The sequence below is a fragment of the Brachyhypopomus gauderio genome, unplaced genomic scaffold (assembly GCF_052324685.1).
Source record: "Brachyhypopomus gauderio isolate BG-103 unplaced genomic scaffold, BGAUD_0.2 sc90, whole genome shotgun sequence".
In the NCBI taxonomy this organism is placed as follows: Eukaryota; Metazoa; Chordata; class Actinopteri; order Gymnotiformes; family Hypopomidae; genus Brachyhypopomus; species Brachyhypopomus gauderio.
Genome location: NW_027506911.1, coordinates 922,330 through 937,500, shown reverse-complemented (window position 1 = coordinate 937,500; position 15,171 = coordinate 922,330). Strand labels below are relative to the sequence as shown.

The 15,171-nt window shown below is 44.3% G+C and overlaps 1 protein-coding gene across 1 annotated transcript in view; it reads right to left on the bottom strand.

Annotated features, from left to right (window-relative positions):
- The window catches only part of LOC143493622 (NLR family CARD domain-containing protein 3-like), a 13,700-nt gene extending 2,961 nt beyond the window's left edge, over positions 1-10,739 (bottom strand). Inside the window, exons 1-8 of the mRNA XM_076992150.1 lie at positions 10,682-10,739; positions 9,826-9,933; positions 9,527-9,712; positions 7,667-7,721; positions 6,655-6,859; positions 4,232-6,017; positions 1,752-1,922; positions 781-954 (exon numbers count right to left, since the gene is read on the bottom strand). Of these exons, the coding sequence (XP_076848265.1) occupies positions 781-954; positions 1,752-1,922; positions 4,232-6,017; positions 6,655-6,859; positions 7,667-7,721; positions 9,527-9,712; positions 9,826-9,875 (2,627 nt within the window). The 5' untranslated portion in view covers positions 9,876-9,933; positions 10,682-10,739. The remainder of the gene's footprint in view (positions 1-780; positions 955-1,751; positions 1,923-4,231; positions 6,018-6,654; positions 6,860-7,666; positions 7,722-9,526; positions 9,713-9,825; positions 9,934-10,681) is intronic.
- Positions 10,740-15,171: the final 4,432 nt, after the last annotated feature.

The following is a 15,171-nucleotide window of genomic DNA, read 5'->3' as shown; positions in this document are numbered from 1 at the left end:
TGAAAACTGGGTGTCACAGGCCCTAACAGGAGGTGAGCTATTCGCGACCCTGCAGAGGAGGCGGAGGAAGGGAGCTTCTGGCTGTGGCTCAGAAGGAAGAATGGCACATGGGGGAAAGAAGCTCTTGAGGGAGACGTTCTGGTATGTGGTCAGTACTTGTGCTTGATTCAGGGAGATGGACGTCCCTGCCATGCACAGTCCCCTGCGACTCATTCCACACACAACAATAATAACAATGGGGTCAGAGAGTGGGGTGAATATGGATCCTTCAGCTGGCTGCAGGGGGCGGCAGGGAGACGTCCCTGTCGCTGCTCCACCACCCAGAGACGTTCTGGGGGATAATGGAGTGAAACATCAGTGAAGGGTGCCCCGCCCCCCCAGCTGACGACCCTGCAGCCCACACAATGGCACCGTCGGAGGTGCATCAGGCAGCAATGCCAAGCAGGTGTGACCACCTGTGCTTACATCTAGATAGAATTATTGATCTTTTTTTAAATGTACGATAATTGTCAGTATTACTAGTTTCATAATACTTTTGCAATATATAATTTACATTAGTTCATATGTCTAAGTAACATTTTTTCTCTGGATAATTTGATGAGGGCGGCACCCCAGCACCCCCTACTGACGAGCTGCCACTGGTGTCATGTATGATACTGTATGTATTTTAGGAATAAGACCATGTGTGTGTCATGTGTGCTGTTTCTATGTATGACACTGTTCTTCTCACATTTGGAGTGTGTGTTCACACACAGGGTGTTTAAGGGGATTCCTACACACCTGAGTGTGTCCAGTCTGCAGTGGGGATCCTCCAGTCTAGCAGAGAGCAGCTTCACTCCTGAGTCTCCTGGGTGGTTGTAAGTCAGATCCAGTTCTTTCAGGTGGGAGGGGTTTGAACTCAGAGCTGAAGCCAGAGAAGAACAGCCTTCCTCTGTGACCAAACAACCAGACAATCTGCAGAAAGGAGGGAAAAAGAGGGAGAAAGACAGTGTCCTCACTGCATTTGCAGAGCAGCCAGTATGGGGTGCTAGAGAGCCAGTAACTAGTGGAGGCTTCACCCTGTGCTTTATAATAAACTACTGTCATGGTGAGGTCTCGTATCCATTCCTCAACTATGATCCTACATCACCAAACACCCTCCATAATATTAAACCTAATAATCCTAAACTGCTTAGCTCTGAACTTTGATATGTTGTCAAATTTGTGTGCACAAGCACTGAAAATGTGGGATTTTCATTACATGTCATTTTAATATTGGGGTATTTGTCATATATGTAAATGAAATTAAAAGATTGCCACATTTTCTTTCACAGTACTGTGGATGTGGACGTCTGGATTTGGAACATTAATAAGACACTTGGGACAGAGCTGTTTTACAAGCTGTGTGTTTCAGTCAGGTCTGTGTAGGAGTGTGTCTGTTCAGCGGTGTGTAGGAGTGTGTCTGTTTAGCGGTGTGTAGGAGTGTGTGTTTCCATAAATACCCACATACATTTGGACAAGGACTCAGTCAATGAAATGTAGTTCATGTATTTAAATTTAACAGGAAATATTTGGAATAAAGAAAAAAAGCCTGAAATTGTCTTGCATTTCCTTGTGGTAGGATTTTTTATAGTGTACTCAAAGAAAGTTTATTATTTTTAAAAGGAAATTGACGTTTTAAAAGTACATAAATATTTTAAAATGTATTAAAACCCTGTAGTGTCACCACACTTTACTGTTTCCATTCCAGATTAAATTGACAGAAAACTCACCTGAGAATCTCCAGTTTACAGTTTGAACTCTTCAGTCCAGCACAGAGCTGCTCCACTCCTGAATCTTGTAGGTCATTATTATTAATCTCCAGCTCTTTCAGTGAGTTTTCTGTTTGTAGAACTGATGTGAGAGATTTGCAAGACTCCTCAGTGAGACCACAGAGAGACAGTCTGTAAAGGAGGAGTAAATACAGTACAAAATGTAGATCAATCAGATGATGCTGGATTACAGAATCTGAACTGCTGATTAAATTATCCTCTGTATCTGTCATGCAGCTCAACCCTGGAGACTGCAACTCCCAGAATGCCCCACGTCGTCTGACCCGTTCCTCCTCCCCTCAGTACTAGTTCACACCTGGTTCTCATCATAGGCTGTTATATATTTCAGGACACTCACTAAACTCTTTCTGAAGTATTGCTGACATTTTGAAAGCATACATAACGTTTTTTCCTGCATTCTATTCTCTTTGTGGTTCGACCCAATTTGTCTAGTTCACTGCTCTCCTGGATTCTCCCTTTTTGTACCTCTGCCTGTTTTTTCTTCTTTTTGTGTGTATCTGACCTGGACTGCTTTTTTGACATTGACTTTGGATTATGTCTGGATCCCTCTGCCCAGTTGTTTCCTCCATTTACTTCAATAAACAAAATGTGTTTAAGTCTGTGTGCGTCTAATATGTAGGCTCTATGTAGGAGTGTGTGTGTGTATGTGTGTGTGTGTGTGTTCATGTAGTGAACTTTAACAGGAAATATTTGTAATGAATTAATAAAACTTCCTCCACCCCCCCCATCTTTGGAGGACAACTTTGTTTTTATGTACAGATCAAATGATAACAATTCTACGGAGCCCTTAAGGTGACATCATGTAAAAAATATAATAATGCGTGGCCACAACTTATTAACGCGTGCCAACGACTTACTAACGCGTGGCCACGACTTACTAAAGCGTGCCAACAAGATATTTAAGGCGTGGGAACGAGATAATTAACGCGTGGGAACGAGATCATTAAGGCGTGGGAATGAGATACTAGTGTCGCCTTTCACGCGCGGCAACAAAGTTTATTTTTTCACAGCAAAGCAAGCAGATCCCAGGGAGGGGATGTGCACTAACTGCCTGCCCAAGGAAGGTAAACCTGGCTTTATATAAAGTAGTACTTAATTATCTCGTTCGCACGCGTTAATTATCTCGTTCGCACACGTTAGTAAGTCGTGACCACGCGTTATTATTTTTTTACATGATGTCACCTTACGGGCTCCGTACAATTCTGTATAATACAGTGCAATAATGATAACAATCTTCTTAGGTGGACCATAAGAAGATAGAATATAGAAAAGAGGAGAAGAGAAAAGAAAATAAAAAGGGAAAAGACAGAAAAAAGGGGAGAAGTAACCACAGGGGAGCAGCCGGGAGAGGACCGGGCACGACAAGCCCCAGACCCAGAACCAGCTGTCCTCACACATACACTCAAACACATATTTATATTAACGCCCATGTATACACCCCTACATGCATACACACACACCCTTATATACACCCTCATTATGTATACACCTACACACATCCATATACACATACATACACACACACACACTCACCCACATATATACACCCACACGCACATGTACATCCACACAAACATACACTCCCACACACATTCACACACACCCATATACACTCTTACGGACATGTATACACCCACAAATGTACTTACACCATTCACCCCAATATATACACACACACACCCATATATACCCCCCCCCCCCCCCCCCAATACGTACACATTCATCCACCTATAGAAAAAGAGACAAAGACAAAGACACACATTCATCCAAACTAACACACCCTCCGTGGCGGGGGCAAATGGCTGGACCAGCAAGGATCGGCAGCGGGCAGGGCCCCAGCACGGGGTCAGGTGGTCCCAGGCACCGGGCCCCGGGTCCTGCCACCCAGCCACGCAGGGGAGGCCAGCCACTCCGCTGAGGGCCAGCACCTGCTACCCCCGCACCCAGGGCCCCACACCCCAGAGCACAGAGGCTGCACCCCCCTTCCCCCCTCCCCTTTTTAAAAGGACATAAATCTTTGTCTTATCTTAATATTTGTCATGGTAGGCCAGCCCAGATCGATGTTCATTTTTTATATTGGGGTATTCATCATATGTGTATATGAAATTAAAAGATATTACCACAAGAAAAGTGTCCTGATAAATAACCTCATCAAGTGGTGTCAGTATCTTGTGAAATTGTTCTTGGGTGTCTCTATGTTGGGTCTCTCTTCTTTTCTCTCTCTTTTTTTTCTATCTCTTTTGAATGCAGGTTCTCTACTCTTCTCTCTCGAATCTTCTTTCTCTTTTTAATGTAGGGCCTCTCTACCTTTCTCTCTCTCTCTAAATTTCTCTCACTCTCTTTTTCATTTGTCATAGACCTTCTGATTCAGGAGCATCCAGTGCTATGTCCACTGTGAATCTCTAAATGAAAATACTCACATGACTTTTCTGGATGCTTTGACCACTGGCATCAGTCTCAGTAGACATTCCTCTAATGGGACATTGCTCAGGTCAAACTCATCTCGCTCCTCTTCTGAGTTCAGCAACACAAACACCAGAGCTGACCACTGAGCAGGAGAGAGTCTGGCTCTACGCAGACGCGTGTCACCTCCTCTGCTCAGGTATGTTTGGACTTCCTGTACTAGAGAATGGTCATTCAGTTCATTCAGACAGTAGAACAGATTGATGAATTTCTCTGAAGAGGGATTCTCCCTGATCTTCTCCTTGATGTACTTGACTGTTTCCTCTTTGCAGTGAGAGCTGCTTCCTGTCTGTGTCAGTAGACCTCGTAAGAGAGTCTGATTGGACTCCAGTGAGAGACCCAGAAGGAAGCGGAGGAAAAGGTCCAGATGTCCATTCTGACTCTCTAAGGCCTTGTCCACTGCACTGCTGAGGAGAGAAGATATTGATTTTTTGAAAATACTGAAAAATCCAGGGTGTTGCTGTTCCAGCACATTTGTGTTGGTGGAGATGAAGGTAATGAACACATATAAAGCAGCCAGAAACTCCTGAACACTCAGATGTACAAAGCTGAACACCTTCCCCAGCTGTAGACCAAACTCTTCTCTGAAGATCTGAGTGCACATTCCTGAATACACTGATATTTCTCTGACATCAATGCCACTATTTCTCAGGTCGTCCTCATAGAAGATCAGGTTTCCTTTTTCCAGCTGTTGGAAAGCCAGTTTTCCCAGTGCCAAAACATGTTTTCTAGTTTGTTGAGGGTCAGTGTCACTTTTCTGATCATACTTTTGGTCCTTGTGTTTGATGTGAAAGATCATGAAGTGTGTGAACATCTGAGTCAGAGTCTTGGGGATCTCTCCACTCTCTGCTTCACTCAACATCCTCTCTAGAACAGTGGCTGCAATCCAACAGAAGACTGGAATGTGGCACATGATGTCGAGACTTCTTGATGACTTCATGTGTGAGATTATTCTGTTGGCCAGACTCTGGTCTCTGATTCTCTTCCTGAAGTACTCCTCTTTCTGAGGGCCACTGAACCCTCGCACCTCTGTTACCTGGTCAACACACTCAGAAGGGATCTGATTGGCTGCTGCTGGTCGAGAGGTTATCCAGAGGAGAGCAGAGGGAAGCAGATTCCCCTTGATGAGGTTTGTCAGCAGCACATCCACTGAGGTCGACTCTCTTACATCCCACACGCTGTCATTGTTCTGGAAATCTAGAGGAAGACGACACTCATCCAGACCATCAAAAATGAACAGAATTTTGTAGTATGTATAGTGAGTTGGTTTTAATTCATGTGTTTCTGGAAAAAAGCAATGAAGAAGCTGCACCAGACTGAGCTTTTTCTCCTTCATCAAATTCAGCTCCCTAAAAGGAAGTGGAAATATGAAGAGAACATCCTGATTTACATTTCCTTCAGACCAGTCCAGTATGAACTTCTGCACTGAGACTGTTTTACCAATGCCAGCCACTCCTTTAGTCAGCACAGTTCTGATGGATTTGTCTTGTCCTGGTAAGGGTCTAAAGATGTCACTGCATTTGATGGGTGTCTCCTGTGTTGCTGGTCTCCTAGATGCTGTCTCAATCTGTCTCACCTCATGTTCATTATTCACCTCTCCACTCCCTCCCTCTGTGATGTAGAGCTCTGTGTAGATCTCATTCAGAAGTGCTGTGGTTCCATGCTGTGAAATTCCTTCATTAATTTTCTGACATTTTTCCCTCAGTTTGGATTTGAATTTTCTGTAGCAAGCAGGGGCCAGTTCTGATAAAGAGGAAGACAACAGCACACATGTTAATGTCTTTAGGATCAATCATAACAGACTCATCACAGGAAATACAAGAAAAGACATCATTATGAATAGATATTTAGTCCCCATAGATTGGCCATGATACATTAAGGAAATTGAAGTACTGTAAGTGTTAAATTAGAGGTAGGTTAGAGTGTCTGGGTATCAATAATGACATTGAGAACACATGCGTTGATGGAGGAAGCCATTACACCAGCTGAAGTTCCACCACACACACTGGTAACTGTCACCTGACTGAGGAGACCTACAACTAGCAGACTGGACATCTGAGAGACAATGGAGGGAAATAGAAAACACACCTGTGTATGACATCATGAGACAGTGACCTGTGGTCAAATCTGATTGGTCAAATCTCAGTTCTAAAGAATAACAATGTATCCTCAAAACTTCAACATTCTACAGTCACATGACAACAGTGATAAATGTAGGAGAGTGTTGAGTCTGCACCTGAGCAGACTACACTGAAGGGAGGTCAACTGAGGACAGACCAACACTGATTTAAGATCCTCATTGTAAAGTGAGATTCACCAACAGTGTCCTCCCTCTGAAGTAATAAAGTGATGTTATGATCTCATGACCCAGAGCTCTTACTGGTCTCTAGTGTGTTAGCGAGGTCTGTCTGGTTCATGTTCCTCAGGACGTGCAGTGTGATCTTCATCGCCCCCTCTCTGACACTGCTGTGATCCTCCTCATCCTCCACCTGTCTCTCAGTGCATGCTGGGTAATCTGGACTCAGTAGATTCTTGAATCTCTTAAGCTCATTTTTTACCAGAGAGATGATTTTGTGCTCCAGCTCCTGAATAAACAGTATCAGTAAAACTACAGTGTTACAGACAGATGATTATAACACTGGATAATCCATTAAACATAAGAGAGGACTGAACTGAGAGGGACTGGGTGGTCCTGTGGACATTATGGTTTATTACAAAAGTTAAAGTACAAAAGTTTAATATTTAAGTTTCAAGAATACAGTTTGAAGTTTTAGTATTAAGTTTAAGAATACAACCACAGAACTCAAACAAGCCAGAACATACCGGTAATACAATATCTCCCAATATAAGAACTACCACAGAACAAGAGAATTAACAAAGCTTAAATAGGACAGACTAACAAGAGAAGGGACAGAGATTAAATAGGACAGACTAACAAGAGAAGGGACAGAGATTAAATAGGACAGACTAATAAGAGAAGTCAACTGTGAAGAGGTGGGACTGATAATCACAGGGTGGAGTTACTGAATGGAAGGAGTTACAGACAGACATGAAAAACACATGGGAAGTATAAACAGGGAAAGGCTGGGCGGGGCTAGAGGGACCAAACAGACAGATTGACAGGAGAGGGTGGAGCTCAGCATGACACCCTACACACACACACACACACACATATGCATGCACACACACACACAACATAATCAAGGAGGTAGACAATTTTAGATGTGTTCGGGGACAATGGCTAATTCTGGCACTTTTATAGTTATGTTTATTAATGTACACTGTCCCTGTCAAAAAAACGAATAAAAAAATAAAAGAAAATAAAAATACAAACACACACACACACACACACACACACACACACACACACACACACGCACACACACACACACCTTGAATACTGACTCCAGTTTGTCTTTAGAAATCTTTACAGGTTTCTTTTGGACACTGTGGACAAACAGAACAACAACTTTAATTAAAAAAATAGACATATAGACAAAATAGACATGTTTATAGACATGAATTCATATATATGTTACATTCATGAATACACGTTACATTCATGAATACATGTTATATTCAGGTACATGATGATGATGATAATGATGATGTGATGTGATACATGTGGAATAACCCAACACATCTGAACATGTGACGGTTCACTGGGCTCCCACACTGAGGGACACTGAACCCAAATGCTGTAGTGACAGTAGAACAAACACAGAGAACCTGCACCTGACTTTAACTCTGGTGATGTAGAATAATGTTTATGTGAATAGTGCCTCACTTTATTAGAAACACCTTGTACCGGTACACACTAGACACTTTATTATAAACACCTTGTACCGGTACACACTAGACACTTTATTAGAAACACTTTGTACCGGTACACACTAGACACTTTATTAGAAACACTTTGTACCGGTACACACTAGACACTTTATTAGAAACACCTTGTACCGGTACACACTAGACACTTTATTAGAAACACCTTGTACCGGTACACACTAGACACTTTATTAGAAACACCTTGTACTGGTACACACTAGACACTTTATTAGAAAAAACGTACAGTTCTGAATCAGTCTAGTTCTTGTATTTCTCATTGTGTTTACTCTCATAATGGTGATTCAAATTGTAATCCTGTTCTTCACAAACTAAATACACAGCTTTACCATTGACTTCAATAAATACAAATTTAGAAGTGAATGTTTTGTTAAAAACTGTCACTAATGTATCACTCACTGTAGGTCAGAGGTCACAGGTCCACTGCTAAAGTTAAGAGGCTCATCCTTGGACAAGTTACTCTTCATAGACACAGAGCTAGTCATGATGATTGGACATAATGGTGGTAGAATCTAAAGGGGATATGTAAATAGAGTAGGAGGGGCAATGTGTATCTGATTAGAATATGTCACTGTAGGCTGGTCCGGCTCCTCAGGGGATCCGCCCACTTCACAACACTCCACCTCCCGTTCACTCCATAGATCACAAGCCCCGCCTACTGATCAGTTCTCCTCATTCCGTGCACCTGTCACTCATTTCCAGTCGCCCTCTTTATCCATTAAAGGCCAAGATTGAGTGACTCTCTTCAGAGTTCAGAGCGCTATCCGCTCCTCTGATCCCTCGCATTTAAACTGCATTTAACTGCTTTGAGTTGTGCTGTGTCTATGATGGAAATGGACATTAAAGTCGACCCAGCACCACCTCCTGTGTCTGCTGCATCTGTCACCTCGTTACAGAATATACCGTATGAATAAACATTAGGGCTCCTCTGAGCACTGGAGACTTTCATGTTGGGGAGAGACGCAACCAGGGCTTAATTTGAGCCGGATCCTGCCGGAACAGGATCCCGGAACACTTTAGTTTTGAAGCGCGCGTTCCGGTAACTGTCTGCCTCGATCCGGTAACATTTTATGTTGTCCACTGCTTGCGTTCCGGCATCGTTTGATTTACAAATTAAGCACTGGACTCAACTGTACACCAACGTTGATCTACAATAAAGTGGGACCTGTCATTCTCATCAAGTGATCTTGGAGACTGTCTTCTTTATTTTATTACTCTGTTCCTTATTTGTTTAAGGATAATTCAGTGGTACTGGCTTTAATGTGGGACTAAGGAACCACAAATATTTACTCCCTCCACACATACGTAAGAACTGAGGAGGGAGAGAGAGAGGAAAATGTGGAGAATGAAGACTTAAAATACTTTCAGTCTGATTAAAGAATCTCTGTGTGTAATGTGTCACTCACTGTGGGTCAGGGGTCACAGGCCCACTACTGAAGACAGGAGGCTCAAACATGGACCCGTCACTCTTCATAGACACACAGCTGGGTACTGGAGATGATTCACTCTTCATAGACACACAGCTGGGTACTGGAGATGATTCACTCTTCATTAACACACAGCTGGGTACTGGAGACGCTGCTCTCTTCACCCTGATGAAGATGAGGACAGTGTTGAGTAATTTTGTTCTTCACTACATCTCATTTATCCTGAATATTCCCTCTTCCTGTTTCCTCAGATTAATTGCTGATGTAAAGCTCCTCACTTTGGGTCAAAGGTTCCTCCTCCACTGCTGGAGTTATGAGGCTCCATCATGGAGTTGTTCCTCTTCACACACACACAGCTGGACACTGGAGATGCTGCTCTCTGCTCCCTGTCAACAGTTCATCATAAAGAGGAGGAGCAGATCACTGAAACACTGATTATAATGAACCTGATGTCACGGCAGTGTGACTCCGCCCCCAAACACAATCCCAGTAACACTGGACACACTGGAAAAGGACATTTTAACAGATATGTTACATACAGTATTCTGTTATAACTGTTATATACAGTATTCTACATATACGTGAACGCTTGCTAAACACTTAAATGCAATAACACGCTACTTTAGCGCCATCTTTTGGCAACTTATATTAATGAATATTAACGATGTTTTTTTCTTTTTTTTACCAATGTTCCGCCTAAGATCGTCTAGTTTAGAACAAATAAAAATGTGATTTAAAGGCAAAGAGTTCTTCCAGTGTGACAATATCAGTGACTATACAGTGGCATCTCATGAAAAATGCTAAATGATATTTGAATCCATATTTAATTTTAAACTTGTATTTAAATAGTTATATTTAGGTATCATAAGTATCTCTAACTACAGTGACTCTTTGACGATGATCCTTAAATACAGATTCTCCTGAACAATGTTAAATACGACATGCGCTATCACCTTCTCCGTGTCAGTAATCTACATTTCCGGAGTGACTGAAGTTCAAAAAGTTCGCTGTTTTGTCACAGATCGTTTCGTACAGATTGACTGGATTACGTCCTTTATCGTTAGAACATTAAAACAGTATATTTTGTACATAATGTAACATTTGAAACATTTCTGTAAGTGTTAATAAACTCACCGTCGTATGTCCCAGACGTGCGTTCATAAGGTGATTTTTACTTGGCGTTTACTTTCGGTTTAGTCTCATCTCATTTGGCCACACCTATGATGTAGTTTCCGTGCGAACACTAGGGGGCGCACAGACACAGAGCGAAAAACAAACGTGAACGTCATGGCCAAAAGTGTTGAGAATGATACAAATATTAATTTTTACAAAATCTACTGCTTCAGTTTTTATAATGGCAATTTGCATATGCTCCAGAATGTTATAAAGAGGGTTCACCTTAACAGCAATTAATTGCAAAGTAAATATTTGCCTAGAAAATGAACTTTATCCCCCAAAACAAATTTCAACTTCACTGCAGCCCTGCCTTAAAAGGACCTAACATCGTTTCAGTGATTGCTCGTTGATGAGGACAGGGCTGGAGATCAATCTGTCATGATTAAGTAAGAATGACACCACTGTACACTTTAAAAGGAGGCTGGTGCTTGGCGTCATTGTTTCTCTTCTGTTAACCATGGTCATCTCTAAAGAAACACGTGCAGTCATCATTGCACTGCACAAAAATGGCCTAACAGGGAAGAGTATCGCAGCTAGAAAGATTGCACCTCAGTCAACAATCTATCGCATCATCAAGAACTTCAAGGAGAGAGGTTCCATTGTTGCCAAAAAAGCTCCAGGGCGCCCAAGAAAGACCAGCAAGCGCCAGGACCGTCTCTTAAAAGTGTTTCAGCTGCGGGATCGGGCTACCAGCAGTGCAGAGCTTGCTCAGGAATGGCAGCAGGCAGGTGTGAGTGCATCTGCACGCGCTGTGAGGCAGAGACTCTTGGAGCAAGGCCTGGTCTCAAGGAGGGTGATAACTAAATGGCTCAGGGAACAAAACGGAGATTTTGGGTCCATGGCCTGAAAACTCCCCAGATCTTAATCCCATTGAGAACTTGTGGTCAAAACAAATTGGTTTCACCACTAGAACTAAATCTTGGCGTAACTGTTGAATCTCTAAAAAGAGCCTGATCCACACACAGCAGACATTTTAAAATGCTGTAGCCACATAAACTGCAGTGTCGGTTTAAATACTATATACAACATCTACATATTTAAATGTCTCGTGTCTGATTGACTAAACTGTGTGACATAGACGTCAAGGCGTCATGCACCAACAGGTGTGGTGTGGCAGGGGATGTGAACTGTGGGGGGCGTACCCCCAGACTTCCCCTTGTGGGGGATAGCCTGTCATAAATCAAGAGGGGTGGTTGGGTGGAGATGGGTAGGATATGCCCAGACTTGCCCCTGTTGTGGGGGTGACCTGTCAATCAAACATGTCACTCAAGGGTCATAAATCACTCAAAAATGTTGTATAATTGTATTGGCGATAGTGTGGATGATTTTACACTTTTTAATAACATGAACGCTGATGATGTTAAACGTTTACAAAATTTCAAGAATCAAATGAATGTTATCAAATGAATGTTGTCAAAACAACAACGTCGCATGATTGGCATCATTTGGCCCAGTTGTGTGTAGACTCTAACGAAACACCCCATGTGTCTATTAGTAAACTGTTGGTTCTCATGCCTAAGAGCAACAATGCTGTAAAAATCGATCATGTGCTTTGTCTGTGTGTGTATATAATAGACATTTGTGTAGTAAAACTTTCAACAAAGAAACAGATTAATGTTTGCAAAGTGGTTGATACACTTGTTGAATACCTAGTTGAGAAAAATGTTGATGTGTGTGTGTGTGTGTGTGTGTGTGTGTGTGTGTGTGTGCAGTGAAGTGCAAAATAGTTACACCATAGAACCATGGCAGCAAAAAGCTGGTTGATACTGGACAAGAAAAATACCCCACAGTTATAAAATAATTATAAATTCTATCACTCCCACATTTCATTAAGCCACACGAGTCTTGTATATTGTTTAACTAATACATATTGTGTTTTCCATACTGGAAGCAAAAAGTGTTACAAGCATACCGGGTCTCCCCTCATTGTACAGATTTTATAGAGAAACAGGAGGTTTAGACAGAGGTCTTCAGCCGGGCAAGTGAAGTGCAAAGTAGCTTATATATAAACTTCATTAAACTGCGCAAGTCATACGGAAAATGTAGTACAAAACATTACGTTACTTCAAAAACCTTTTAAACAGTATGGATATGAGTTTAGACCTAAAGTGTAATAGATAACCGCAGTTCAAAGGCAACTGCGAGGTAAGGACAGGTAAAATATCCAAAATATCTTGAAAAAAGTTCTGCAGATATTTAATAATATATGTACATAACTATATTCTTCCAAAACAATGTACCGGACGTGCAAGTGTTCAAAGAACAAGTTCTCATAGGTTGTTATCAACTAGCGTGACGTTTTCCCCCATAGAAGCACAACACGTTTAACCCCTCGGACATTGCGCATATTTGGGGTTCAGTACTACACTTCAGACTGTATACTTCTTTTTCAGTTCAGTTTTCAGTTCAGTTGTTATCTGGAATATTTACACATTTATTGCACAGTAGGAATGAATTTGTGCAGTGTAATATTGTGACGTCGGAGGCGTCGGGACAGAGGCAGCCGGAGACGGGGGTTGAACAGAAGGATGTTTATTGTCCATGGCAACCAAACCAGTAAAGCTCTTAGCGCACACTGCAAGTGATGCAAGGTAAAGCTCGTAACGCACACCAGTAAAGCTCTTAGCGCACACTGCAAGTGATGCAAGGTAAAGCTCGTAGCGCGCACGCAGGTAGGGAACGCAGAGACTGCCACGCAGAAACCAGAGACACTCATGTAGCGGCAATGTGCAGCACTGGACCAGACGACCTGCGGGCTTAAGAAGAGCAAAGTAAACTAGAAACAGGTGCTCAGTATGATGGTGATTGTGACTGTGGGAGTGTCTGCGTGCGCGGGGGTGTGTGCTGGGATCGGCTGCTGGCCGGGATGCGCGCCCTCTGGTGGCGACCTGGCCCCCTCACCGTGACAGAGCCCTCCCCCAAGGACCCCTCCCGTCGACTCCCACGCGGTCTTCCCCGTTGCCGCGGAGCTGGCCGGTCTGGATGTTCCCTGTGGAAGTCGGCGATAAGGGAGGGGCCTACCACTTGAGAGGCCGGTATCCAGGAGCGCTCCTCCGGTCCGTATCCGACCCAGTCCACCAGGTACTGTAAGCCACCTTTTCTGCGCCTCGAGTCCAGTAACCTCTCCACGAGGTACGCGGGTCCGTCTGACAACTGCAGCGGCGATGCGCGCAGGAACTTTCCCACCTCCTGGTTCGCTCACTCCACCTGTCCGTTAGCCTGCGGATGGTAACCAGAGGTTAGGCTAACCGTGATGTTGAGCTTGGACAGGAACTCCCGCCACACACGCGAGGTGAACTGCGGTCCCCTGTCCGACACGATATCCTCAGGCAGACCGAACTGCCGGAATATGTGCCGAAACAAGAGATCCGCAGTCCCCCACGCGGTGGGCAGGCCCCGCAGGGGAAGGAAGCGAACCATCTTCGAGAACCGATCTATCACCACCATGATGACCGTGTTCTCCTCGGATGGGGGGAGGTCCGTGACGAAGTCCAGAGCGATGTGCGTCCATGGCTGCTTGGGTGCAGGGAGAGGGAGGAGCTTACCCGCAGGAGGAGTGTGTGGCACCTTGCACTGCGCACACACCGCGCAGGACGCCACCTGCTGCAGTACGTCCCGGTGCAGCCCCGGCCACCAGTAGCGAGCCCCCAACAACTGAGCCGTTTTTGGCACCCCTGGGTGCCCCGTCCCCACCGACGTATGAGCCCAGCTGATGAGGGCACTACGGTGCGCGGGGGGAACGTACTTACGGTGCGGCGGGCAACCTGGATGCGGGTTCGCTGCCTTGATCTCCCGATCGATCTTCCACCCCAAAGCTCCCTCAACGCACTCAGGCGTAAGCACCGGCTCCTCGCTCGTCGACTCCGTACTGCCAGGAAAGGACCTAGATAGCGCATCCGCACGCTGGTTCTTCTCTCCTGGCCAGTATGTCACCTGGAACTTGAAACGAGAGAAATACAGAGACCACCTGGCTTGACGGGCGTTCATCCGTTTCGTGGTCCTGATATATTCCAGGTTTTTGTGATCAGTAAGCACGGTGAATGGATGCTTAGCTCCCTCCAGCCAATGTCTCCACTCACCGAACGCCTTCCGCATAGCCAACAACTCACGGTCTCCCACCCCGTAGTTGCGCTCGGCGGCGGTGAGCTTCTTAGAATAGAAGGCTATGGGACGGAGGGAGCTATGCTTTTTCGGCCGCTGTGACAGCACCGCGCCTACTCCCACGTTCGACGCGTCTACCTCCACTATAAAGGGACGGTTAGGATCCGGTTGGTGCAGAACCGGGGTGTCGACAAACGCTTGCTTCAGCTGGTTGAACGCTCTCGTAGATCTCTCTGTCCAGCGAAGCTTAACCCCTCCCCCTCTCAGCATGTCAGTAAGGGGCTCTGCGATCTGGCTATACGCGCGAATGAACCGCCTGTAAAAATTCGAGAAACCCAGAAATCTCT